Raw genomic sequence first — 27,671 nt, 5'->3', positions numbered from 1 at the left:
GGGCAGTCAGTCCCTGATGAGAGGAGTTAATTGCCTGGGTCACAGCTTTGCCTTTGGAGCAGAAAGAGGGGCTGGCAGAGTGGTGGGCATGCAGAGAACAGCCCTTCCTGGGGAGAGGAATGCTGGGCATGCGGCTCCTTCCTCCGCCGCCAGTGTCACAGGGAGGGCACAGGAAGGAGCAGCGGTGGCACTGGCAGAGCTCGGAGCTCGGGGATGGTTTAGATGTCCCTGTGTGCCCAGGCAGAGCAGCCAGGCATTGAGGCAGCGAGTGGTGTCCGCCCACGGTCACCTGGAGGATGAGGAGCCATGCCCAGGCTGCAGCTAGCTAAGTGAACCTCCTTCTAGGGTTAAACTGAGAAAATGCGGCTGGAGATCGGCAGGGGGATGCGCTGACTGGAGGGTCAGGACAGTGCTGAGGGCTGGGATAAAGCGGCCAGATCTGGGGCGGCTCTCCTCGGGCGTCTCCGGCGCTGCTCGGCTCTCAGGAGCTGTGAGAATGAGGAAGTTTCAGCTGGTAGGAAAACCGTTTCTGCTCCTTGAGAGTGTAGAAACTTGGAAGTGTCTAGAAATCTAACCTAAAAGAAAGAACCAGTCGAGAAATCCTTTTTCTGTTGTTCTTTATATAGGTCTTACACGCATCATGTGATTGTCTTCAGTAGTCTGAATCACAGCTGATTTAACATTTGGCACCGACAGTAGGAGGCCGAGGGCCGAAAGCAAGGGATGACTTTCCCGACGAGGCACACCGTTTAGGAACCACACCGGGGTTCCCCCGAGTTATTTCTCCGCGGCGCTCAGGCAGAGGCCGCCCGGCTTCCCGGGAGAGGCGGCGAGCCGCACGGAGCATGGCCGGGGAGCCCTGAGCCTCCCTCCAAGTGTCACTCCCCCACAGAGGCTCTCCCGCCGCGCCGAGCCCTGCGTGCTCTTCCACTTCCTGCTGCAGAGCCAGTTCTGCCGCTCACCTGGGAGAGGCAGGCAGGCAGGGAGGGTGTCGTAAAAGGAGGGAAAGCCGCCCGGCCGGCTGAGGAAGGAGCCCCGGGCGCGGCGGGGAGCGCGGGAGGCGCGCAGCCCTCTCGCTCTCCCGGGGCAGCCCAGCGCGAAGCTCCCTCGCCCGCAAGGTAAGAAGTGCCGGAGGTGCCGCCTCTCTCGGCCCCTGTCTGCCCTCAGCTGCTGACCCGCGCCGGGCTCTCGCTAGGGCTTCTTTCCCCCCCCTCAAAGCGCTGTCTCGCTCGCTTTCTCCCCCCTCTCTCGGGTCATGAGAGCCCGACTCTCACAGATGGTTGCAACATGTTTCAGCCATTTCGCTGCAGTTTGTTTGCTGGTTCTTGTTCTTTTATTATTTTTTTTAAATCAGGAGGGGCTTGGGGTAAACGCTGGGGACAGACACGCCTGGTGTCGAAATGTTGTCCTGCCTATTTACGTAGTTGCCTGGCAATGACTGGCGGCCGGGCCTGATCCCGATCCCGCCCTGCCCGGCTCTGCAGGCTCAAGGTGGTGTGTTGGCCGATGGCCCTTTCCTTCTCCTTTTCCCTTCCCTTCCCCGTCCTGGGGACTGCATGGGACAGGTCTACAGACCTGGTGAGGGAGAGGTGGCTGCAAGGTGTGAAGGAAGCAGAATCACACATCGTTTTTCCCTCGTCCTCTCTATAGCCTTGGCACAGAAACACGTGGAAGCAAGGTGGTAGTATTTTTGTTAGGATAAAATCAGCCATATAAAACCTGCTCCCATATAAAATCTGCTCCCATTTCACCCAGTTTCAGGTTTTGTAGGGTTAGCACTGGCTGGGCGCTGAGATTGGCACATCTGGGCCTACTGGTCCTCAACCACCACCAGCGACCCTGAAACCAGAAATTCCCATTTCCTGCAAGCCCTGGGTGGGTCAAGGCCTGGACTGGCCACACCAGTGCCCCACCATGACCAGATGTTGCTGTGACACCCATGGTGGGTGATTCCAGAGACAGGGATGCGAGGGGCATGGGTGGCTGGGCCAGGGTGGGCAGGTGGCTGCTGCCTGCAATGCCATCAGCCTCTGAAGCTGACCTTGCCCTTGCAGAGTGCTGGTAGTGTATGGAAGCACACTGTATTTTTCATTTTTTTATTTTCCAATGGAGTTGAGTTTTCTTTCTGTTTTCCTAAGGCAGGAAGCAAGGCACGTGCAGTGTCTGCCAGTGCCCCCCACCCCCAGCAGTGGCTTTTGAAGTTTGGCAGAGGGTACATGTCTGAAGGATGCACACATTTCTGCACGTTTCACGACTGCGAGCGAGCGAGGCTGTTCTCACGCCAGCTGAGGGAGACACGTCAGGTCCCGCAGGCTTCCCTCAGCCTCCCACCGCCCACGCACCGCGATGCAGAGCAGCCTGGGGGTGGGAGAGACATCAGCCCTGTGAAATACCAGGGGCTCCTCGGGAACCAGAGCCTTCAGTGTAAGGCATGAAGCTGTACTGAAGAAATTGAGGCTTCTCAGAGTAATCCTCTCATCCCACCCCACTGAGTCAGCCCCAGTTTTCTGACAGGAGTTTTGGATGTTCCAGCGCTATGGAACATCCCAGACTTGGGGTTCTTAAGTGCCTGTGAGAGTTTTATCAGCACCAGAAATGGGTAGGAAGTAGCCTCTGGAAAACAATCACATTTTTAAGGATACTGAAGATAATTGTAGATGTTTTCATATTTCACAAAGTTTAGAAAACTGCCTATATTTGAGGTGCCTGTTTGGATCTTGCTAGAGGGTGACACTAGTTTCTTACTGCTTACTTCCCAGCATTCCTTCAACATATATATTGATGTCTACACTAAAAAGGCAAAAAAATGTCAGCTCTGCTCTAGCCTTTGCACCATGGATTGTCCAGTGAAGCAGCGTTAGTGCTGCAAAAGAGAATGTGATGTTTGCCATGCAGACATGATTTGAAGTATGTTCTCCTGGCACGTGTAGATTTTCCTGCCATGGCTTCAGAAAATACGTGAGAGCAACCATATAGCCAGAGGAACATTGTTTCCTTATTCTTTTTCTAATTTTTCCAGAAGTCATAAAAATAAGCATTACCTGCCCTAGAGAGCTAAAAGTCTGGGCTAGGAATGTGACATGTTGCCTTGGTCTTTGCTGTGGAGGGTAGCCAAGGGAGAGGGTCAGCATCCGTGATGACAGCAGCTGAAATTGTCACAGTGAAGTGCAAAACTCCGAAGCTTGGATTTCCTTGGCAGTGCTTATTTAAGTTGTAGACCCAAACCAGTTCCCACATTTGCACTTGCTCCTCCTGTAAGGATTTCCCTCTGGGATTTTTTGAGGAAAGTTGTGTTTAGTGTTTCTGTAGAGAGAGCAGCACTTAGAGCAAGTGTTCTTGCACACTTACATTCATCTCACCCCATGGCAACAGCATTCCTTGGGATCTCAGCATGTGCATCCTCACAACAGCTTGCAGATTCTGCATCCACTTACTCCCATCCTGCAGATGGATATCAGTAACACCAGGGAGCTCAAGGGATTCAGCCAAAGTACACAGGAATTGTTTGGAAATCAAGAAATACCTGTCTGTCCCCACCCCTTGTGATCTCAGCTTTGCCTTAGTCTCTACCCATGCCATTCCAGAAATGCCATGACTGGCAAATAAAAAACCTTGTCCTTGTGTCTTGTGCACCAAGGAAGAGGTTTCTTTCTCATCCTAATGTTTTCTGTTTTAACAAGGTAGACAAATAAAACTTTGATCAAAAGAGCAAAAATATTCTCCCCCTCTCCAGAAGCAGCAGAGAGCACAGCCATGCTCGTGTTGCAGTCTCTCTCTCTGTTCATGACAGAAGGTTTCTAATCAAAAGCAGATAGATGGTTAGTGTGTGTGTTTTGGGACAGCGCATCCTGACAAGTCTTCCTGCTGGAAAACAGATGAAATAAATACCTGATGGATTTTGCAATCAGCTGCAGGAAAACACAGATGAGCTAAGCCCAACAGCCTTCCCCTTGTCCCCTTGCCTCTGTGGGAGGATTTTTAGGGGACTTTGGCCATTGCTTCAAACTTGGGTGCTCAGGCCTGTCTCTACTGACTTGCAGAAGAATTTGCCTCCCTTTATTGATGCTCTCCCTGCAGGTTTCCAGGAATGGCCATGGCCAGCAGCAGCTGGATGTTAGCAGGATTTCTGGGTGGCGTCCCCTGTCTCCCTGGCAGAAGCAGAGGAAGAAGCTCTCAGGGTGTAGGAAGCCTCCCAAGGAAGCTGGAAGGGGGTTCTTCTCAGGAGCTCTAATCACTGAGCACCCACCCACAAAGGTTATTTGCTGAATTAATGCACATTGCAGAACTGGGTGTATAAGGAGAGGAAGGAAAAAGAGTGGTTTAAGGAGTTCCCTTGACATTTTTTGGGAGCAGTCCAGGCTCTGTCCCTCTAGGAAGGGCCTCCTTACTTTATTACAAGCAGAAATACATGCAGTGGCTCCAGCTGGTTATCAGTAATCTCCTGAATAGTCAGAGGTGCAGGGGGGATATTAAATTCTTGACGTTTTCTGGCAATATCATGAACTGACTTGGAGCTGCAGTGTCTTTCCAAATGAGGTTGGGCACGATCTCTGCTCTGCAGCAGCCTCTGTGCCAGAGAAGGGATCAGGCTACAGGTTTCTGAGGGTATTTCAGTATGCTGAAGCATTCCTTTCCTCTAGTTCTTCAACACAGGAGACCAAGCAGGTAATTTTTCTGCCCTATGCCTAACTGTATTGGCAGGATAAGCTAACTAGAAAAGTCAAAGGAAGCAAAATGAAACTCAGCAGCACAAGGCATCATAAAATACAGGGATAATGGGCTCTTTTGGGTCTTTTTCCAAAAGCCAAGAATCTTCAGCTGAGCAAAAACAGCACCCTGAAGTACTGCTTTTGGAGGAGGATGTTTTTTAAATAATCTGTTATATTTCCAGCAGTGTGGGGATTTCTCTTGGGAATTCCCATCCACATGCCACTGCTGGCATTGCTTAAAAGATGTTCAGCATGTCCTGGGGTGAATTTATCCCGGGGGCCATTGCTACAGACAGAGCTCTGCTGTTGTAACAGCTTCTCTCTCCAGCCAGGGCTGCTGAGGGAGGAGGAGGAGGAGGATGAAGTCACTTTTCCTACTTTTTTAATGCCAAAGCCCTCATCCCCTTGGTGCCTCCTACCTTGATCCTGTGAGAGCAGGGGCTGTGCGTGGGTGTCAAAGCTCAGCTTTTGCTTACACCTTGCAGTGGGGTGTAAGCAATAGCCTATCTAAAAAAACCTAGAATTTTTTGCAGGTAAAAACATAAGCTATCAAATAGTTGTGTCTTCTGCCTGACCAAATTATTTCACTCAGGTATTTGGAGTAATTTTTTGAGGTCATGTTACACAGGAAGGAAATAAGGCTGCCTTTTAAATATTAAGTTGATTTGGGAGATAAAGAGGCGTTTATCCATTCAGAGTTTAAACTAATAGGAAAAACATTTTTGAAATATTCTGAAGCAAGGCCTTTGAAGAGTTTAGTGGCTCATGATTTGTGATACAGTTTATTAGAATCCTAATATCCCTTCTCCAAAAGGCAGACTAAATACATTAAATAACAAACTTTAAGAAAGCAAACCTGAAGTTTTCTTGCCCATGTTGTTCCTTTCATTAGATTCATGCAGTTCATTTCATAGATAGTCTGATGTTAGCAATGGAACTAAAAAAAAACCAAAAAACACCAAGAACTTTGGAGGTTGTAGCCTCCAAATGAATTTAGTGACTTTTAATTCTCATCTGACACCCAATCCAAAACCTACAGAAGTCAACAGAAAGATTTCCATTTACTTCATTGAGCTCTGGATTGAGATCTCAGTTTCTCCACAGAAATCTGTTCTTGGCATGGTGCTAAACTGAAGGCTATTGAATATAGAGGATCCGAATTCAAAGTGTTTTCTAGTATTTTCACCCAGGTACTTCAGAGACCATCAAAACAGCATCTTGGTGTATGAGGCATTGCAAATTTGTTTCTGAAAAGTCAAGTTTGTGTGTTTGCTAGGGATTATATTTAATAGAGGCATGATCAGCCAATGCATGTGGCCTGTGAGGTGGAGCTGTACCCCAGTGCTCAGCTGAGTTGTGCTTTGTGAACACCAGGGTGAATTTTGCACGAGGAACCAGTTAACTGGAGATGCTCAGAGGGGAAATAAGGGATTGCAGTGTGATTTGTGCTGCTGGAGTGCAGTCATTCACTTTACTACCAAACCTACAGAGATATCCTCAAGTTGAAGCATGTCTGAGCAGGCACTTCAAGGCCAGCTGATCCAAGGGTCAGGTTTACAAAACTGTTGAGGTAAGCAGAAGACAGATGCTTTGCAGGGCATTTGACACCTCTCCTTCACAGGTGCTTCTCTGTCAGGGGACCACTCAGCAGCTTTGCAGCCTGGCTGGTGTAAATCTGACTGTGCTGTGCTGCTCTGGTGAGTCACCATCCCAGGGCAGTCATCATTTAAACTGACTGACCAAAGGTCCCGGGCAAAGGACACTTGGCCACCCTGCACAGCATCAAGTTCCTGACACCGGTGTGAGAGCTCCAGGTTTTCTCTTTCCCATCACGTCAGTTATGCCTGTTGGAAAACCAGGACTCAGCAGGCTTGGCTGACTTTTGTGACCTGTTGAAGAGGAAAAGGGGTGCAAACCTCAGGGAGAGACGAGATGGCGGTGAGCTGACTGTCAGCCTTTCCAGCCCGGGCGCTGCTTTGGCACCAGACCCAGCTCGCTCGTGCAGGGGCTGCAGCTGTCAGAGCAGCAGCAGCAGCGTGTGTGCTGTGCTGGTGCAGCTAATCGCTGCTCTGAGGACTTGCCTACATGGGAAAATTCACCAGTGTAATTATCCCACTGTAATTATCCCAGGGTAACTCTCCCTGTGGATGTGCTTAATATAACATAGGGTATGTATGAATATATGGCAAATCTTCTGCACAGATGGGGTTTAAGTTACATAGAGGAGGAATGTTTACATTGCAGCCCAGCAGCAAAGCACAGTTTATATCCTACTTCCCAGCAAATGTTACACCCAGAATTTTCTGTGCCAGAGGTACTTTCAGGGGGAAGTACGTATCATTTGATCTGATCAGCAAAAATGAAAAGCCTCAACCTTGCCCTGTAAACATGGGGCACAAGATTTGCTTTTACAGAATCACTGTGGAAGCCAGGGTAAAGGCTGGGAAACTGCTTGGTACCTCTCTGTGATCCTGTTCAACTCTTTTTTTATAGAGTGATCATTTAAATTTGTTGTTCATTTGACTTTTTTGTTCAAAACATTGTGACTGAAGTTGGGAGAAACCCTTGGATCTCTAAAAGTTCTTCATATACATTGTGATTTTGACTTTTTTTACCAGGCTTTCAAGGCCAGATTCTTTCCAATGTTGTCATTCCCATTACTTGAGTGCTTAGTCTCCTCTCCTCTGATAACTCTCCTACTTGGGATTTTAACTTCTTCAATCTGATATAAGGTGAATGGCTGGGGAAATGATGAGCACCAAGCGTGTTTTTCTATACTCCATGGTAAAGAAGAGAATTTGCTGGGAGGAAGCTGAGCTGCACCCTGTAAGAGCATGAAGGTGGCTGCACTTCCTGCTCAGCCTTCACCCATCACTGCTGCTGTCATCCTAACTTTGGGAGAAGCTGAGGTGTTCATCATCAGGAGTCACTTGGCCAGATCAAATTTACTGGAATAGCAGTCCCAAAAGGAAGTGATCATTTTGTTTTGGGCCCAAGTCAGTTCTGAAGGAAAGAGGAAAAAAATCCAACCAATAACTAATCTCTTTAAATTATCTTTTAATTTTCAACAATTCAAAATAATGAGAGTCATGTGATGGTAGACTGGAAGAAACGGTACAATAAATAAAGCAGCACTTGGAAACAAGATTTCGAGTTGAAATTACTCAGCTAAGTGTGTCATAAACTTTAGATCTGATGCATCAGCTGTTATTAGAAGGTCAGGAGTGAAATAAATGCAAGTAGTTGTGTTGTCTGAATTATGCCTAAACCAAACCTCCAGACCTAAGTCTGATCTACTGTCAGGTACCAGAATTACTTCTGAGAGACAGTTCATCTGCTTTTGTTCCCCTCCAGTGTCAGCGGGAACAGTAGGTTTCAGAAATCACATAAAAACATTTGATTTGCGCAACACAATTTCCAAAACTTAAACTGCTATTTCTTTTCCAGCATCTGAGATAGAGTTATTTTAGGATTATTGCCCATGTGAAACAGTACCATGTTCACAAGACTCCTTTTTCTTGTTTTCCAGTTTGCTGAAAAATCCTGGCCTTGCAGTAAGGCAGCTGACTCACTTCCGGTTCAACAAAAAACTTTGGAAATGGCCTCTGTGTCAGGTTAGTGCAAATTATAACTCCCTACTAGCTTCACTCCAGCTAACCCTCTACTTTCTTGTTTTGCCAAAAGTCAGCCAGACCTTTCTTGATGTTTTCTGCCATCTTTTTAAAAAGCATTAAAGATTATAAAGAATACATATTGCTCTTCAGTATTCCAGCTCACAGTCAGTGAAGGATGATGGAGGACAGGATTTGACTGTGTGGCTGTCCATCTCCAGTGATACTTCTCTCAATTTTTCAGGCACTTTTGTGGGTCGAAGCATACCAGTCGAAGTGGATGAATCCCTGCCGTTGTCCCAGTTACCTGAACATGTCTTGGAAAAGGCTTTGCAGCCTTCTGGAGAGGATATGGAGGATGAGGAGGCCCAGAGCTCACGTGTTGCTCGAGCACCTCAGGGCAATCCCTCTAGCCTTTGCAGAGCACCAGCACATCATCATTCAGCACTGTCCGTGGAGCCAGACAGCAGCTTGTGGTCAAAATATACTGATCCTGATGGAGGTGGACACTCCTGTCCCCCTGGTGAATCAATATCAGGAGTATTTCCCTCGAAGACACATTCTATAGCTATGGACAAGCCAGGCATGCAGCCAAGATCGCAGCTTTCAGCTGACACCAGGCACAAGTCCAGTAAACCAGAGCAGATCTTGTCTGATGTTCCTGAGGACTCACTGGAGGAGAGCAGCCAAGGGAGTTCACAGCCACAGCAACCCTCAGGAAACAGACTCCTGGCAGAGCTGGGGACTGTAGATACTGGGTACAACTCCCAGTCCCAAGACGTCATGGGCATCAGGCACCTGGAGCCCCCGTTACCGCTGGTGTCTGTGCTGAACCCCCAGGACCTCCCAGGACCACTGATCTCCAGGGAGTTTTTGGGCCCTGAGCACCAGCAGTGCCCTGTGTGCCACCACTTGCCCCATCCCAACACGCCCTCGCAGGCCCTCGGCTGCCCCAGGCACGGCTGCCCGGCACAGCAGCCCCCGCCAGGCCCATGTGAGTAGCACCTCTCGCCCACAGCAGGTTCTCTGCCTGTGTCTCAGCCATCGTTCACTAAGGGCGTGTTTCCAGCACAGCATGCAATTGTTGAGCTCTTTAAACATCTAATTGCAGTCCATTTTACAGTTTCAGATTTTTGGGTTATGTGGCTGGACTCTCTGCTGCAAAACCTCTGAACCTCTTAAGTTAAAGAGGTCGCGGTTACTCATTGAGTGCAGGCGAATGATTTTGCTTAGAAACCAGCCTTTGTCGGTCACGCTGAGCATGCACAGCCTCTCCCTGCTGTTATTTCATATTCTAGTCATTTCCTTCCTCCTTGCCTCAGTCATTCGGCAGCCTCCTATACCCACTCAATTCCTGTTGTTTTCATAGATGTCCCTGCTCCCCCTTGGATCCCCAAAGTTGAGAATTTCCTGCCAGGATCAGGATGGGAGGTTACCCTTGATCTCCATAAATAGTCTCTCCCAGCACTATGACCAGACTCACCCATGTGTTTTATTTCTATGTGAAAAGAGCGTGACATCCATCATCCTAATTTTTTTTTCTGTTGTCAGCTGAAATGAAAGCTCATTACTTAAAATGGAGCCCTCTCAGCTGCTGGTGATTGTGTTGCTGAGCGCTGATGTGACTCCCTCAATATGGGCGTTCTGGCTCTGGGAGACTACAGTGCAGTTTGCAGCCTGCTATTAATTAGTATTCCTTTTCAGTCTCTGAGATTTTTATCTGTTATGAAGTGAGCTTTGAACATTCAACAGCAATATCATTGTTTTAATATAATTTATATTACATTAGGCTCATGAGACCCTGACCTGTTTTGGGCCGGCTTTGTAATAAAAAGCTGTAGGCCTGTTCTGATAAACCTTTTTTTGTTTTTTAACCTTTTTTTTGACTCCACAGCATTTATATTGCATCTGCTTAAGTTTTGTCATTTCAGCTATGTGCTATAATTAGGTATATGAAAGAGAAGGGTTTCAGAAACTGGCTTTCCAGCTCTGATTTTGCAACTCTGCAAAGGGGAAGGGGCTACAGATGGGCTTTCAACATCTACAGCTTAACATTTGGAAAATGTGCTTTGGTTTTCCTTTCCTACCTTCTCCTTTCAGTTCAGCTCTAAGCAGACAAAGAGCTGGTTGCACAACACCCCTCACTATTTACCTCAGTTTACCTCCTCCACAAGCAGGCATCGTGAGAAGTAGGACATTTACTGAATGAGGACATTTTGTTTGAAAGCAGAAACTCTGAAAGGCTTTCTTCAGAAAAATCACTACCATTCCAGCCATATCCAGAGGGCAAAAAGAGTAAAGTAAACTCAGATGGCTGGAGCAGATTTGGTCAGGACCAAGAAGCTGGCAACTGTACTCCCGTTTCTCACATGCCTGCTGCAGCGTAAATCACCTCCTGACAGCTCCGTGTGTCTCAGATAATTGTTGGGCAGTGGCAACCCACAACAAAGCTCTGCACCTCCCCTGGGGAATAGCAACTGTGCCCGGAGGCTCTAAGCTGGCTGGGGCACCTGCTATTTGAGATACAACAACAAAACTGCTTCTTGAAGTCAGAGAAATGTTCACAGCAATGCTGTGTGCCCGGGGACCATAATTTCAGATATTTGTCTTTCAGGGATGTGGGGGTGTGGGCACACACCACGCTGTGCTTTGAACTGTGGCTGCATCCAGTACACTGTAGCAGCAGTCAGATCCAAAGGAAGCTGGTGAAACATTGGCCTTAAAGCCTCCAAACCAAACCCTGTATCCCAAATCCCTGTCACTTTGCCTAGAGCTGGTCATGAGGGATCCAGGAGGAAACCATATTGACTTGCAGTATCATTCTCCCAGTCCCTTTCACCCTGTCATGTTGCAAATAGTTAAGAGAGGGGTGGGAAAATCTCCTGAAACAATCTCAACAAATACAATGTTGCTGACTCACAATTTCATCAGTAATCTGTGTAATTATGGGGGTGATTGGAGGGATTTTTTTCTTTAGTGTTGGCTTCTGGAATTGGAGTATTTCATTAAAGCTTTGTTTTCTTTCTTTATCCTCCCCTTAAAAAAAATAAAAAAGATAGATAGTCCTCATGGCTGCTAGGGAAAGGAAGGCATGACCCAAAAATAGCTAAAAGGATTTTAGAAACCAGTTTTGGGGGAAAAGAGCATTTGAGTACTGCAGCTTTTAGAGATAGCTCATAACACCATAATCATGCAGTGCTAATAAGCCCTGCCAGGCTGGACTTTGATCTGCACACAGCAGCTTGGAAGTGCACAGAGCTGCTGCCTAATGAAAACCACAAGCAGAAAGACTGAGAGGAAAAAAAAATTCCTTTTCCCCAATTGGGAAACAAACAGCTTACATTGCTTTCTCTTTCAGTTTATGCCAACAGTTCCACTGTACAATAGTTATTAATCAGTATTATGTGTGGCTAGCAACAGTAAAGGTTTTCAGAATTACTTGAGCAAAATTATCACTTTGGGCTTCCCCTGCAGCCTCTCGGATGGCAACGGGAGCAGCAGCAAGTCCTTAAAACATCACTTTGACAGAAAATTCACACAGGGTGAAGCAACAAACTAAGCGATTATTTTTCCTCTTTTCATTTACAATAATCACAGTCTGTTTAGCCTTAGTGTTGCAAACTGATTTGTTCCAGGATTTTGCATCTGCTTTCATGAGAACTTTGGGATGATTCATTTTCACAAGTCATTGCCAAAATGAAATTTAAAAAAAAGACCCTACCAAAAAACACTGAAGCACAGTAAGAACAGGGACAAGGCAGCTCTGAATGTTTAACTGTCAGCTGTCCCAACAGCCCAGCCCCGAGCAGGGATCTGAACCCTGCCGTATGTGGATGGGAAATAGCAAGCTTCAGACTCCTCCAAAACATTCCTTCATCTGGCTCCTTTCAGAGCGAGATACCTGCAAATGCCTCCAAACTGCTCAGTTTCCTGAGACATGCCTGGAAAGGAATAAACACAAACTGAGGCAAAAATGTGTTGGCTGAAATGATAGTTGCTGCCTTTATTTTCTCACCCTCCCAGATGGCAGAGCTCCTTACCAACATTTTGCTGAGCCATCGCAACCACTTCCTCCTGTTCCTGGACCTTGCATGCGAGTTATCCGCCCGGCCCAGCAAGTCATCCCCAATTACTCAAACCTCCGTGCTCCCAAAGGCACTGGAGAGCGACCACCCCAGAGGACGTGCTCCTCCCCTGGTCCTCCTCCATTCCCGTAAGTATGCCTGGGGGCGTGGGGGCTGTGGGAAGTGCAAGTTCCTCTGATCTGCTTTTGTGGGTTTTCAACCAGTAATTCTGAATCCTTGTCCTGTGAGTGTGCCCAGGCTGCAGGAGTACACGTGAGATGCTGGGTTGTTTTCTTTATTTGCTGTTTTACACCCAATGGGGGCCTGACCCTTTCCTAAAGGACTTCAAAGCCGGATACCTGAGAGGTTGTCAGAGCAAACCCTGAAATGCATGCCTTAAGGAAGATAAATGCTTGAAGGTTAAATGGATGAGGGGTTGAAAAATATCTCCGTCGAAACCTTAGAGCTCTCCTGCTCACGGGCAAAGGTCAGTTTGGTGGCTTGCTGGGTGTTCAGCTTTACACTGTACCAGCCTGGGACAACTCAATCACTGGCTTCCAGTGACTTCCTTCTTACATCTTCTGTGGTGCAGAGAAAAAGGGAGGAAATCCCATCAGTTGCTGATATATCTCTGCACTGCAGTTTGCAGCCTTTTCTATGATTTTTCATAGCAAAATGTCTGGCACTTTTCATCCAGGGCTTTTTGACTAATACATTTTCAGATATTAATTACCAGGCCTTCGATTCTTATAAGTATCTCATTAGCAGATGGGAAATCCTATTCATGCAGGATTGAAGAACAAATTGAAGCTTCAAGTTGTGAGAATATCTGAAATCAGACTGTTTTTATTCAAGTGCCACAATACTTGTAGAGGTGTTAAACTTGCAGGCATCTGTGCTTGAAAATGTCCACTTACGTGACATGGTCTTGGCAGGGAACTGTGAGAATGGGCAGGACAAAAGAGGGCAGACAGTTGAAATATCATTCTGCTCTGGCCTTTGAAAAATTAAGGACTGTAACAGAAAAGTGACAGCAGGATCAGGGAGTGCCTGCAGCAGAGAAAATTGCACTGAAGAGTTTGTATGAAAATGTAAAAATATTGGGAGATAGTGGGTATCCTTTGCAGTAGTAAAATTTAAAACCAAACTCCTGATTTTTGGCACATTTGTTAAATAAGGTGGAGTTTTGGGAAGATCTGTAACTTAGCCACCAGGTAGTGTTTTTTGTGGCCATTGATGAGGCATGTGTTGCTTTTGCTAGTACTTTCTTTTGCTAAAAGGGATCCAGAATACTCAGGGTCTGTCCTGTGGCTGCGTGACTGCTGCTTGCAGGCTGACTCCAGGAACAGCAGTTCTGTGCTGGTAATGTTTGCCTATAGAGTATTTTGTAACAGAAAACATCTGCACCGAAATGAATAAACCAAATCTTAATGTGACAACAGAAAACATGCTGCGACCAGCCTGTCATCATTCATTTAAGGGAGGCTAAGGAAAAAAAGAGAGTGGTCTTGATTGACTAAGCATCATGGCTCTGTGGGGAAAAGCTCTCAGGGAAACCTAAAACTCATCCAACAAATTCAACCCAGCAGACTGCAAGCACACCTCCTGTAAAAATCTCTATAGATTCACCTTCCCATTGACTTAAAATCTGAAGCCAAAGTGTAGGACAAGAACTGCTAAGCTTCCTAAAATCCTCCCTCTCCGTTTGTTTGCTACAATGGAGAAGACATTAGGCAAGGTTATTGCAGGTCTGGAATGCCAGTCCCTGACATGAGAAACTCTTGCTTGGGTCTGTCATTGCTGCTCAAGAAATTAACTTTCTTCCCTTTGGCAAAACATTGGGTTTGTCCAAGGCTGGAGGCCCTCCAGAGCTGGATCTGGAGCTGGAGTGCCCTTGTAGACCCATTTTCCCAATTTCCAGCTTTCTCTGAGCCTCTTGCACTGCACAGGACTATGAGAGCATCTGAGGTGCCATGAAGGGTTCTTTAGATAATGGGAAGACATTACCCAAGGGCCACCCTGCTTCCATACGTGCATAACAACATCCATGACATGCCACTATTTCTCACTCAGAAACAGCCTTTGCTCCTGCTAATTGCAAACTGAACAGCTTTCAGCTATGATGTGCCTTACTTCCTGTGATTAATGTTTCTCTGATAAAGTGTTTCTTGTGATGGCCTGTCACCAAGGTATCTGTTCCAAAGACACTGTAATAACTAAGCAGATGTGCTGAGCCAAGCATTTCTGCAAGAACTTTTCATAGCTAATACGCAGATAAAGTTCTTAGTGTGTTATTAACAGGAGAAGAAATTCTGAATTTTGCCTAAAAATAAGTATTTTCCAAATCCTCCATTGCTTTTCTTTGTAGAAACCAGCTATACAACCAGCCACCCAATGGTCAGCTGCCCCCCAAGGCCTGTGGACCAGATGAAGCATGTGGTTGTCCTTCTGACAATTTTCCATCTCCAGCTGCTGTCCCAAGACCTCTCAGCAACCCTGCAGCCAGGGGAACTCTGAGAACCAGCAATTTGCCGGAGGAGTTGCGTAAGTGGTTAGCAAATTTGTTCTGTGCAAGATTTTACAGCATGGCCCAACAGCTTTAGGTGGGAGAGCTCCAGAGTGGTTAAGGGGGGGAGGAGAAGGCAGGGGAAATGACACTAAGACAACAAGAAAAGAAAATACCAAGTGTCACCACATCTCTTGGGTGTGAGTGTCTGTGTTTGGTGAACACAGAATCCTGAAAACAGAGTGGTCATTAATTGCTTGTTATTTTGTTTACAAAAGTTAATACTGTTCAGATTGTTTTCATGACTCCTTGCTAAACAGGATGTCCCTTTGAGGCAGGAGGGGCTGGAGCTTACAGTAAAAGACTGAAAACAAACAAAGCCTGGGGGATAAAGTGTTTCTGCCTGTCCCAAACCAGACAAATATGCTGAACCCTGACCTCAGTTTCTCCCTGAACTGGTGAGTTTGGAGAGGACTCTGGGACATGCTGAGGCCAGCACAGGCTCTGACTGACATGCCTCTATTGCCACCAGCACCATAGATGCATTCACCTTAAACTCCTAGGGGAAAGTTAGGTTTCAGAAAAATAACTTATTACTGAATGCCAATCTGACTAGTACGTGAGATGTACCATTGCTAAGAACCCTCCACAGCTCTCCTGAGGTTTTGATTTTTCCTTTATATTCTTCATTCTGCATATCACCTTTCAAATCCTGAGAGTCATACCTCTCTGGCCTGCAGGGGAGTGAGTGATGATACCAGATGCCACTCTTGGATAAACCCTACTTTATCAGTTAGTGTGTCCTGGATGGAGGAATTACTGGGTAAAACAGGGTCATCTGTGGTACGTGCACAGCTGGATTAGATCAGCCAGCTGTTTTACCCTGATGCAAAGCCATGAAAACCCCTCCCACAAGGGCAAGGGTGTTGCTGTCACCAGCCATGCATCCTGCCTGCACAGGGTGTTAGTGCTGCTCCAAGGACAGGCAGTGTGAATGCATAAGGGCCCCTCCAGCTCTGTCATATCAGTGGCTCTGGGGAAAGCTGTGCTGGCTGCAGCCAGTGCAGGCAACTCCAGCTGTGGGTGAGAGCCCAGGCTCAGGTATGCCCAAGCATGGGAGAAAGCAGCTCTGGCCACAGGGCAGGGGGAGCAGCAGAGGGATTTACCCTCTACAGCTTGCCAGTAAGGCAGGAGGAGCTCAAATGTAGAGCAGGGCTTTGTGACAGGGGGTTGGTTTCAACACTGAGCCACTGAACTATCCCACATCCATTTTGTAAACAATCCAAAGAGACCTAAGTGGGCAGAACCTGCAGCGTGGTGGAGAAGGAGGGCTGTGACAGTCTCAGCCTCTGTATGGTGTATTTAAAGAGGGCTGTGACAGTCTCACCCTCTGAATGGTGTATTTAAATGTGTTATGTATTCATACAGACTCTCTCTCCCAGGCAAGGTTTTTATAACCTACTCAGTGGATACGGCAGTGGAGGTTATGAAATTTGTGAACTTCCTGTCTGTAAATGGATTTCAAACTGCTGTAAGTATTCCTTCCAGAAAAAATGGCTTTCAACCAGGGAAGAGGTATTTTTTTTTAAAAAAGCAGAAGCAATACACTGTCCATTTAAATGTTTTTCTGGTTATCATCACATTTTGTAGGCTAAAGAAGATACAGATAGGACGAACTAGCCTCAGTTTTGCAAGCTGTAACTTAAATGATCTGCCTCTTTCTTTGTTCTTTTAACTGAATTTTGTACTTTGAAATATGCTTTTATAATGATCCTGGAAAATTTCACTTAATGACACCAGATGGGCAATTAATATGAGGTTTTGTGAGCTATTCCATTAATATTGTCTCATATTTGATCTGTAATATCAGGATTACAAAAGGTCAATTTTATGTTCTTCCCATCCTACCTTTTATTTTCTCCAATGCTGTTATATCATTGATTCTTCTATATAGATATGAGTAACTTTCTGCTGGAAAAGAACTAAAAGTAGATTCTAAAATTCACACAACTTAATGAAACAGCCTATCTCATGGTTTCGTTTGCTTTGTTATCCCTTTAAAAGTGATTTTGCTTTGTTATACTTTTAAAAGGGATTCTGAAAATCATTGGCCTGAAAAGGTCTGTGTCATACTCTCTAATCCCATAAGCCATTCTGATTTTTACTGAATTTCTCATGAGTTTGCTTCATCTTAGAGGCCCACAGAGGCTCTAGGATTCAGTGTTCATCAAAATCTTGATTCATATTTTCTTATTTCAAGAGCATATGCTACCTGACCCCTCAACCTTCAGTCTTTGGCTCCAATTCAGGAAAGCATTTAAGCAAGTGGCTATCATTAAACTGAATGAGACTCAGTGGGGAGCTTTGCACATGCTTATTTATTTTCATGAATCAAAGATTTTTTTTACAGAGACTGCAATTATGCTTCTCTCCAGCAGTTCTGTACTATGACCAATTCCTAAGGAAGCTTCTGGGCACCATAGCTTTATAGAGTAGAAGGCTCATTAATGGCACCTTTGCTGGACAGGCAACACTTGGAGCCTGTTGCAGAGTAACAAATACAGCAAAATGGCCCCAAAGCAGGGAAACAAGTGGGCTCTCTGCATTGAGAAAGGGAAAAAGAAAGACTTGAGACATGAGAGCAGATCATTACTCCTATCTCAAAAACTTGGAGAAGTTAATCATTACTCCATTGGTCACAGTCACTGATTGCTGGTTCCTGGGTTTACTGGCTGTGCAGAGAAGCCAGCAGGGTTGCTCATATTCAGTCCTGTGAAGTCTGTCACTGAAGTCTGGGTAACTGCACCCGCTTATCAGTGACCTGGCTGACTTCCCACCACACACCCTGAATATTTAGTTCAATATGAAGCTAAAGCTTCCCACTCAGTAGACCCTTGCAGTCAGAAAATAGCAGGCATTTGCAGCTATACAGATGGAGAAGGTGGGCAGCACCTTGTTCTGTCCAGTAAAAAATGCCTAGGAGCTGGGGACTGGCAGGGCAGCCAGCCAAAGGGCCACTGAGTGGGAGCCCAAGGATGTGCCTGCAGCAGCCCCTCTCTGCCTGCTGCCTGTCCAGCTTGATTCAGGCTGCATGGAAAGGGGAGAAGTACATGTTCACATTTTTTTTTCCTAAGGAAATTGGGAATGCTTGTCATAAACAAAGAAAGGTGTAGGTGCTCTATCAGTGCTCTAAAATGGGGAGGAAAGGTGAAGGGATGCTCACTACAGACTTTCATTCTCTTGCAGATTGATATCTTTGAGGACACGGTACGAGGTATTGACATCATTAAGTGGATGGAGCGCTACCTAGGTGATGTATGTAAGGGCAATTTAACCTTGTTTATAGCAGAGGTGACCTGAGGAAAATGGTTGAATTATTCTAATACACAGCAGGGACAGAATGAAAATGCAAGACCCTACTGTTGTTGTCCCTGCCCCTGCAGAAATGGCAGAGGTGTTGCAGAGAGAGGCGAATCTCTCTCACATCTGTATCTGATGGTCCCAGAGCTCTTTCTTTAAGAAATGAAGGGCTAATCCTGGCATTCTTGCAAAATTCTATTGCTGCCTGTTACATCCAGCCTGAAGCTGCTATTGGAAAAGTTATTCCTCCATCCCCTTTTTAAATAGTGGGGTTTAGCTGTGCTTGGTTACAATGATACCTGTATTTCATCCCAGGCTGCATAGTCATGGCTAATGTTCATCCCTCTTACCTGTAGCTTTTACACTGATATCTAAAATGCTGAAGGTTTCTTCTGGATAAACCATCCTACATTCAAACTGGAAATTGGTATTCTCTTGGTTGATATACAGATTTGCTCTCATCACTCGGTATCTATCTAGGCAGTAAAACAGAGATTTATCTGCTGCCAGTGCTGTTCCCTGCAGCAGCAACTTCCTCTGAAGGTCCCCTGAGCAGTGAGTGCACATCTCCTTTAGGATCAAGCCAAGTGGTTGGACTATACCAGCACAGCTGGGTGCAAACTGGCAATTCTGTCACTGGACAGGAGCCATCATGGGCTGCCTTCCTTGGATTCTTGCCTTGCTGAGTCTTGACTGGGTCTCCGACTCACTCTGGCCAGATCTCCATGGTTCAGGAACAGGATGACAAAAGTGCTGGACTCTCCTCCACCTGAGCAAGGAAACACAGCCATCTGAGGCAGCCCTATGCAGGTTTCCTGCAGGTGTCCATGCAGGCAGGATACAACTGCATGCAGAGCCAGCCTGGGACCTCTGCCATGGAAATGCAGTCATGCTTACTGGGGCTTGCATCAGGACAAATTAGGCTGGGGCTCACTGTGTGTAATGTAGGTAATGAAACCAGAAGACAGGGTGACTTTGCTTTTGCCAAAAACATCATTATCACTTAAAATACAAGCTGACAGATCTCCTCTGGGACTTGTGCACAGTCAGTAGGAGAAACTAGTATGGGCAGAGAACAATCTCCTGCCTCCACTTGAGGATCTTTCTCTGACTACCCACCCCAGAAAAGTTTGGTTTCCCTCAGACTGTAGAGGCAGTTCCTAACTTCAAAACCCTTTCATGTGTGTGGAGGAAGGGAGTGCTTGGACACAAGCAGAGGAAAGTGTGCAACTGGGCATGTCTCTTGCAAACCCTCAACATCTGTAAGTGCTTACACACATGTCAAGCACAAGCAAAAGTAATTCAGGAGTATGTTGAACCAGTGAAAGGGATAATGGCTCCTTACCATATTTGACCCTATGGTGGGGCAGATTCTCTTGATACAGCACACAAGGAAAGAGTTAATTACATGCCTGGCAGACTGTAAGATTTGGAAGCCTTACACAGGCTTCATGTGGTGGGGATGAAAGGCAGGTCCCAGGTAAACACAAGTAGGAAGCTTTCATCTGCTGCATTTCAACTGGCCTGCCATTAAGGAGGAGAGATGTTTCCCAGATATAAAGGATGGCCCCTCTCTGGAAACGTGAGCTCAGTGTGGGGCTGGGATTAAACAGGTCAGAGGCAGGATCTGGGCTGTCCTAGCAAGGTGGAGGAGCATTGCCTTCAGCCCATTGTGACAGAGCTGCCAGGTACCCCTAAACCTGCCCAGCCCATCCACAACAGCCCCCCTCTCTACACAGCCACCTCTCTGCACACTTTGCCACTAAGATCAGCAAGAAAAGACATAATTTCTGCCACTGAGAGCCCTAGAAGTAGCTTCCACAGACCACTGTCTTTAGCAGCTTTTTGTATAAAATGCCGTAGATGACTAAAGAGATGCACTTCTACATAAGCTGTTGGAAAACATTTGGGTCTGAATTTAAAGACAAAAGTTTTCTGTGTATGCACATAGACACTCTACACTGATAAAAAGTAGCTTTTTATGACAGGGATTCCAAGTGTCAACTGGTAGCTGCTAATACATCTCTTGACATTTAGATTTTCTATATTGAGCTGTTGAGAAATAACGAGGAGAACGAGTGTGTGAGTTCTCCTGTATTTCCTGCCAGAATGAATGAGATCCTCTTGTGTTTGCCAGGAACACAAAGATCACTTAAAACACAAACTGGCAGATTTCCGATCTGCCTCTACCAAACACGCTGCGTTCCTCAATTTCATGAAAGTGCTTTTCTCCCTAACAGAAGACCGTGATGATAATCATAGCAATCAGTCCAAAATACAAACAGGATGTGGAAGGGGCTGAATCCCAGCTGGACAGGGATGAACACGGCTTACATACTAAATACATCCACAGGATGGTAAGCAAGGACATGCTTTTGCTGTTTTACAAAGACTGTCTCTTCTTCTCAAAAGACAAATCTGTCTCCAAATGGCAGGTTCTTTGCTTTGTTTTCCCTAATCCCCATAGTTAAACACCCCTCTTTGGAATTCATTAATCCTTCCTCTCATCAGCTCCGTATGCTCATTAACATCTGCTAAGAGGTTCAAGGAAGAAAAATCCTATTAAACATGCTCATCTTATTTCTTCATATTCTTTATTGTTCGGTGTTTTTCCCCTCCTTCACCTTCTTGAGCCCTTGTACAGCCCTGAGCACAATCTTATCTAACAGTGCCTGACCTTCCTCCTCTAAACCAGCCCCTGTTGCTTCTGCCATCCTGGAGCTGAGATCTTTTCTTAGGCAGCGGTAGAGCTGACTGAAGGATGGAATTGCAAAGCAAAGGCCAGAGATGCAATGTGGGGCTCCTGGGGAGTGCACAGAGGTGCCAGAGGACCAGACACCCATCTCCACAGCCTGTGACAGGATGTACATTTAGCCCAGAAGAGCCCATAGAGCCATGAAGCTGATCCTTTCTGCCTTGGTTTGCAGTTAGCTGCCTTTCTCAGCCTGTAACCCATCTGATCCCCAGCTGGAATCTGCAGTCAGGTTTCTCACAAGCTGAGCTCTCAGCAGTAGCTGGCTGTCCATACCAGCCCTGGGATGCCTGTGTCCAGGGCCGTGGGGAACAGGCTGGGCCCTCGCTCAGACACAGACCTGGCCTCTGGCTGAAATCTTTCACCCATCTGTAGGCCAAGCAGGGATGTTAGTCAAGTCAGGCTGCACCAGTTCGAGATGGATTTCATGGGATTGCACCTGCAGCTAAACCCACAATTATTTCACACCATGAAACTGAATGTTCAAGAAATGTTGACAGATCTTTCCTGTATCCTTTCTGTAGCAATGAAGAATTAGATTAAGTGGCCAAACCAAACAACACCGAGTCCACCAGCAATAGATCAACTCATTTAACAGAAGAGCAGTTTAAGTAAGCAAGGAATGTTTTTATACATAGGGTTCAGATGCATGCAGAGAAAAACTGTCGTGTTATTACAATAAAACTGGCTTTTTGTTCTGTTCTAGATGCAGATTGAATTTATACAGCAAGGAAGTATGAACTTCAGATTCATCCCTGTGCTTTTCCCAAATGCTAAAAAGGTAACATACATGCATGCTTATATACTTTCCACATGATTAAGTGCATATTATTTTGATCACAGTGCAGCAGATGGAATCTTAAAACCAAAACACTCAATTTCTTGGTTCTTAACAGCCTGCAAGTAATATTCAAAGCTTATAGGTTTATGTATTCCAAAGTTCATAGGTTTGTGTACATGCAAATAAAAAACATTTCATCCACAACATAAATCAGCGTATAAATGTATTTCTGATTATGAATGTACAGCTAAAACTCCAATTGCCTTGTGCACTGAAAGAATTTAAATGAGAGGGGCAATCTATCCAGGAAGCATGCTTTTTATATTAATCCTTTTATAATTTGTCCAAATGCAATGCTGATGAGTGAGATGGGCAGGATTTATGACTGATGTGAAGAGAGGGTCTGGAAGAGGGTGTGTTGAGAAAATAAAAATAAAGAGTATAATAAGTACTAAAGTACTAGGCTGTTTCTTGAACTGTGACGGGCCCATCAAAGGCAAACTAAGATTTTTTAGGACTTGCAATTTCATCTGCCCTCCTTACTTGTTTTGAAGATTCATTTGAGAATAAGAAATAAGTAATGCAACAGATTCCTATCTCTTCTACCTCACTCAGAAAATCTCTTGGATTTTTACAAAGAAAAAAATATTAAAAGACCTCAGTTATAGTTTTCCCAATCTCCTGCATTGTATCCATGTTTACTTTGCATAACTAAATGCTTTGTGCACTGTTAGTTAGCTATCATGTTGCCCCTAGGTACAGCTGCATTTTTAAAAAGTGTAGTAAAATACATTATATTTCTTTGGGTGCCCAAATTTTCTATCATCAAAATTTAAACAATGTTATCAATGGTTTAAATTTTATCAAGGCTGTGCAGTCCCACCACACTTGTGGAGTTTAGTGTAATGAAGTTCTTTATTTAAGCAGAAATTTAAGGTCAGAAATTTGAAAATATGTCCCTGGGTTTGTAAATTATGTGAGGTCCTGTGGGTTGAACAGTACCTCTGATATTTCATGTCATTCAGATCCCTTCCTGAAGGATCTCAATCTGCTGCTTACCTTAAGTAAGTACCTGGAAGACAGCAATGGTGGGAACTGGGCAGGCCAAAGGCAGAGAAGCACTCAGCATTTTTTCAGCCAGGGTTTGATGGGGGAAAAGGGCTCCTGACCTTGGGGCTACTTGAGTGCCCACCATGTGAACAGACCACACAGTCCAGAGCCACTTGGCACCTTAAGGCTGCAGAGAAAAGTGTTCCAGGAGGCACTATAGCTGTCTTGGGGCTCTGAGACAGAACAGTAAGTTATGTTAATTTGGGCTCAACTTAATTTCTTAGAAGACTCTTTAGTGTATAGCAGCAGTTCTCTCAGACAGTGGTCTGTAAGGCATTTCCAGGGTTGGTTTATCCAGCTGCCTCTATCAAGGCATCAAGCTCCTGGAATCCTTCCTGTCCCTCCTCTGTAGTCCACATAACCCTTCAGTTTTTCAAGAGGTGCCTTTCTCATTAAATTATGCAGATCAGCATTTTCTACTGCTGTTAAGCTTTAGTCTGTTTCTCAGCATAATCCTTTGGTACATCACCTACCTTCATCTAGCTGCTTAATGATAATGTAACTGAGGACATCATGGGTGGAAGGAGAGCACCAGAGCCTGAACAAGTTGCAGTAATGAAGTCTGGAGGCAGTCAGAGGAAGTGAGGTACCTAAAAAACTGCCAAGTACATGGACAATTGGATGATGTTGGCAGGCAAATGACTTCAATTTTGTCTTTTTTGTACTGTCCTTTATACGTTCAAGTGTTAGCATAGCTGGCAGTGGAAAAAAGCAGAAAATTAGGATTTGGAGGTTTCATCTGGGGATGGGGCTATTAGATGAGTTAATCTCATACACAGCACATCATAAAGCACTGCTGGTATGTGAAAATTAGTCGACCTCCAACAGGAAAAGATCTGTGTGATCCAAGGAGCGTTCATTAGGAAACTGAATAATGAGGCGAGGAATGCACAACACACGGTTAAGGTGGAACTGGCATTTCCAGCTTCCAGTCCTACACTGCTAAAGGAAACATGGGTCTTGCTGGTTCAAGGTTTGCATCACAACAAACCACAGAAATGTGTCCTCCTCATCTGGAGGAAGCTTAATGCTTTGGTCATCACCTGATGACCAAAGCATTAAGCCAAGATGGCCCCATGCTAGAGGCTTCCTCTGGAAGCAGCCAAGGGGTGATGAACAGGGCTGGTGCCAGGGAGGGCAGGAGATGTCAAACCATGCTCTGCTGTCACAGCCCTGAACAGTCCTGTCCCCTGCATCAATGCACTCTGCCCTTTTCCTACCAGTTTGAACTGTGGAGTTATCAAATACTCTCCCTATGGCATAGAGAGAATTTCCTCTCAGCTCACAGATACACAGCCAGATTTTAAACATGTAAAGGACAGTAACAATTTTCCCATTACTCCCACCTGCAGTGACAGATGCTGTTGTGTGGCAAGGAAAAGCCCCTTTCTCACTCTGGATAAAAACAGCAGCTAGAGCGAGCTACCCTTTACCCCTACACACCTCCCTCAAGTTAAAACTATTGCCAGAGCTGATTCATGTCCAGGTGCTTTTTGCACTGACTTCATTATGGAGGGGATTAAACAAAACTGCATGAGCAGTTTTGGAAGCAAGGCACAGAATTTGTCTCTGGATGAATAGCACCTCTCTCATGATATCCCCACATGCTGATTTCTTACCTACTACACATTTCTCACACTAATTTCCTTCTTAACTGAGTTACCCACATGGACATCTATCAAATGCATTTCTGCAGTCTAGACTGACTATATCTCCTGTATTTCCTTTGTCAAAAAAATGTAGTTTCTTATCAAAGGTAGAGAAAGGGCTCATTTGGTAAAACCCCTGCCATATTTAATTGCATTTCCTTCTATAGCTCTTAACAAGATTTAGTAAAGAAACAAATTCATGTAACAGTGGTATGTATGTGCATGTAAACATAGTTATCTTTCTTTCTCCCAGTCACATATGAGTCTCTTGGCCAATTCCAAAGAACTTTGTCAAAGGATTTAAATTCACAAAGATTAAAATCCGTTCCTATGCCAAAATAAAAAGACTAGCAGGTGGAGGCAAGAAGCCTTATTTTTGCTCCTACCAAAGGGAATGCTGTGGGATCTTACCCCTGTGCAGTAAGATGTCCATCTGGAAGAACAACCTTCACTTTAGGAGACCAGTGACCAAAGCCTATCCTTTCTCAGCCACTGGAGAAAGAGGAAGGTCAGGTTTGATAGATACCTCTGCCAGTCACAAAGCTGCTTGTTCAGCAGCCTAAGTGAGTTCACACTAATGGATCTGTAGGTGCCTGTGTGGCTCACCTCCTTCTTCCTATACATAAATCCTGTAGCTCTAACAGAGTGGCTGCATCAAGTACCACAAACTGCTCCCTGAGCAAGGAAAGTGATGCAGCCTTTTCCTACAGCTGTACAGGCCAAGGAAAAGACAGCCAATTTGAGAAGCAGGATCATGGCAATGAAAGGTTTGGACTGCAGCTCGGCTGTGTGCTGGCAGCAGGATGTGTGCAGCCCATGCCAGGGCATCCCCTGGCGAGGTGCCAGAGATGTGCATGCCAGCAGCTTTTTGCTCTGTCCTCATGGAGCTAGCTCCACTAGCTTGACAGGAACTGTGCTGCTCCTAACAGGGGCAGTCTTGGGAAAACACTGCTAAATAAGAGGTCCAGGGACCAAGTGCTGGATGTCCTGGCTCCTCATGTTGCTTACCTGCTGACTCATTTTGGCTAGGTTCTGGTGTCTCCAATTCCAAAATAAATCTCTGTCTCATGGTGACCATGAACTGGTTTTGGTTAAGGATCTGTCCCTCTGTTAATTAGTGGTATTATAATAGCCCTTCACCCCTAACATCCAGACTGTCCATATGGAAACTTCCCAAGGCTGTGGGAACATGGGAACATGTGGTCTGAGCAGGCTCATCTCCGTTAGCTGGCTGTCCCTCTCCAGTGCCATGGTTGGACCCAGCTTCATTATGTTAATGGACATTAGCCAAGCCCTGTGAAGAACTGCACCTTTTCCAGGGTGCAGGGAATGGTGGAAGTTTGACCCTGCTAATCTGGACATGCATTAGTCTCTCCTCAAGCTCAGCATCAGCCTCAGCCTTCTGCTCAGTTGGTCAGAGCACACTGTGCTTGGTGAAGAAAGGTGCAAGGGGAGGGGGAGAGGGCTGCCAGCATGTGAAGTGTTCCTGTGGGGTCCCAGGCTTTCCCTACTGGTCCTCATCCCAATACTGAACATGCTGTATGGATTCTTTAGCAGCTACTAAGGTGGCAGCCTTTCCTTGCTAGGAGCACTGAAATCTCTCCTCTCCCTCTCCCTCTCCTCTCCTCTCCTCTCCTCTCCTCTCCTCTCCTCTCCTCTCCTCTCCTCTCCTCTCCTCTCCTCTCCTCTCCTCTCCTCTCCTCTCCTCTCCTCTCCTCTCCTCTCCTCTCCTCTCCTCTCCTCTCCTCTCCTCTGTTTATTTTCACAAGCTTTTCGATGCTTGTCATTGACATCAGACTTCCTTTGAAACATGATGAAATTAGCCAATGTGATGGCAGAAGAGAGACAGGCAAGCTGTGGGATCACACAAAGTTCATTTATTTAGGAACCCAAATACAATTCTGAAGCCAAATTAACATTTCTTGTTGTTACAGGAAGTGCCTAGAACAGACAGAATTAAATCTTCCCTGGCAGGGTGTGACGGAATCTGAAAGATTCTGGTAGAGATTCAGAAGGATTTACGGGATTTAGCTTTTATTTTCCTTGTGTTTTCTTTCAGGAGCACGTGCCTACCTGGCTGCAGAACACTCACATTTATAGCTGGCCAAAGAATAAGAAGAACATCCTGTTGCGGCTGCTGCGGGAGGAGGAATACGTTGCCCCTCCAATAGGACCTTTACCAACACTCCAGGTTGTGCCGCTATGAACATTTTAACTTCAAGCACACCACGAGTGGTTGTTAAAGGCTTGTTCCTGGCAGGGAGCCAACACTCTTCCAGATGGCTCTTTTTGATGACAGAAGACACTCTTTCTGCTAAAGGAATTGGTTGTCTTGGGTTACTCAGGCTCAGCTTGTTCTCTACCATGTTAACATCTATTTCCAAAGCTGATGGGGCAGAACTCTCTTCTCTAGATTTTTTAATAAGCTACAAATGGAAAGAATGTTTTATTTTAACATCTGGTTTTAACATATTCCTTTTATTAGTCATTATAGCAAACAAATACCAGAAATAATGTTGCAATAAGTGTAAAATAAAAATTACATCCTCCTTTTTGCTCAGGGTTTCTTTAAAGATATTCCTGCTCTGTATAGCAATATTGAACCATCAATTTGTATATACACTATTAAATATATTTGCCTTTTGTAAGGCAATCTTATATACCATGTCCACTTCTATTATTGCTGGGGACAATGGAGAAATGGGTTGGGTAAGGCAGATTTTCCTCAGCCTGTCTTGCATAAAGACAGGCTCTTGTCATCTTCAATTAGAGGACTTTGAGATCTGGAATCTCTAGAGTTCCCTGTCCTTACAGCTTGGTCCCTCACACCTCCAGCCTGCTGCAGCAATAGTTCCCACAAGGAGAGCTGAATGCATGCCCATGTGTGCTGCCAGTGCCATGGAACACTGCAGTGTTTTTTATGGCAGGCCTTCAGCCTCACTATTGCTCTTCAGCCCTTATTTAAAACAGAGCATGTCAAAGGACAATTGGCATTTGGGAAGCCAGCAATTGTTAAGAGAAAGAACATTGACTCTCACAACTTGCAGCATGCAGTATGGAACAATAAAATAATCAAAGATGGAGGGCCACAGGGTGCTGGCCACCAGGATGGCTCAACAACATCACGTC

The 27,671-nt window shown here is 45.6% G+C and overlaps 1 protein-coding gene across 4 annotated transcripts; it reads left to right on the top strand.

Moving 5' to 3' along the window:
- The first annotated feature begins 494 nt into the window (after nucleotides 1–494).
- On the top strand, nucleotides 495–27,200 carry TRAF3IP2 (TRAF3 interacting protein 2). Of its 4 annotated transcripts, XM_064707900.1 has the most exons (11): nucleotides 495–514; nucleotides 627–1,118; nucleotides 8,239–8,323; nucleotides 8,565–9,314; nucleotides 12,344–12,533; nucleotides 14,753–14,928; nucleotides 16,333–16,421; nucleotides 18,137–18,205; nucleotides 20,491–20,607; nucleotides 21,709–21,783; nucleotides 26,602–27,200. In XM_064707900.1, exons 3-11 carry the CDS (start codon nucleotides 8,308–8,310, stop codon nucleotides 26,746–26,748), a joined length of 1,629 nt encoding a protein of 542 aa, XP_064563970.1. In that variant the 5' UTR covers nucleotides 495–514; nucleotides 627–1,118; nucleotides 8,239–8,307; the 3' UTR covers nucleotides 26,749–27,200. The 4 variants fall into 4 exon arrangements, 3 of the variants coding, with proteins under 3 accessions (XP_064563970.1, XP_064563969.1, XP_064563971.1); XR_010439527.1 differs by lacking the exon at nucleotides 26,602–27,200 and having other exon boundaries at nucleotides 499–514; nucleotides 18,137–18,200; nucleotides 21,709–21,784; XM_064707899.1 differs by lacking the exons at nucleotides 495–514; nucleotides 627–1,118 and having other exon boundaries at nucleotides 8,206–8,323.
- Nucleotides 27,201–27,671: the final 471 nt, after the last annotated feature.

The sequence above is a fragment of the Zonotrichia leucophrys genome, chromosome 3 (assembly GCF_028769735.1).
Source record: "Zonotrichia leucophrys gambelii isolate GWCS_2022_RI chromosome 3, RI_Zleu_2.0, whole genome shotgun sequence".
Classification (NCBI taxonomy): domain Eukaryota; kingdom Metazoa; phylum Chordata; class Aves; order Passeriformes; family Passerellidae; genus Zonotrichia; species Zonotrichia leucophrys.
The sequence above is the reverse complement of the archived record's forward strand: the minus strand, read 5'-3'. Positions and strand labels throughout refer to the sequence as shown.

Excerpts from the sequence above, each read along its gene's own strand:
- TRAF3IP2 (XM_064707899.1), top strand. The coding sequence starts at position 8,206 with ATGTTCACAAGACTCCTTTTTCTTGTTTTCCAGTTTGCTGAAAAATCC. Across the intron at positions 8,324-8,564 it reads GGAAATGGCCTCTGTGTCAG|GCACTTTTGTGGGTCGAAGC; the intron begins GTTAGTGCAAAT and ends TCAATTTTTCAG. Across the intron at positions 21,784-26,601 it reads TTTTCCCAAATGCTAAAAAG|GAGCACGTGCCTACCTGGCT; the intron begins GTAACATACATG and ends GTTTTCTTTCAG.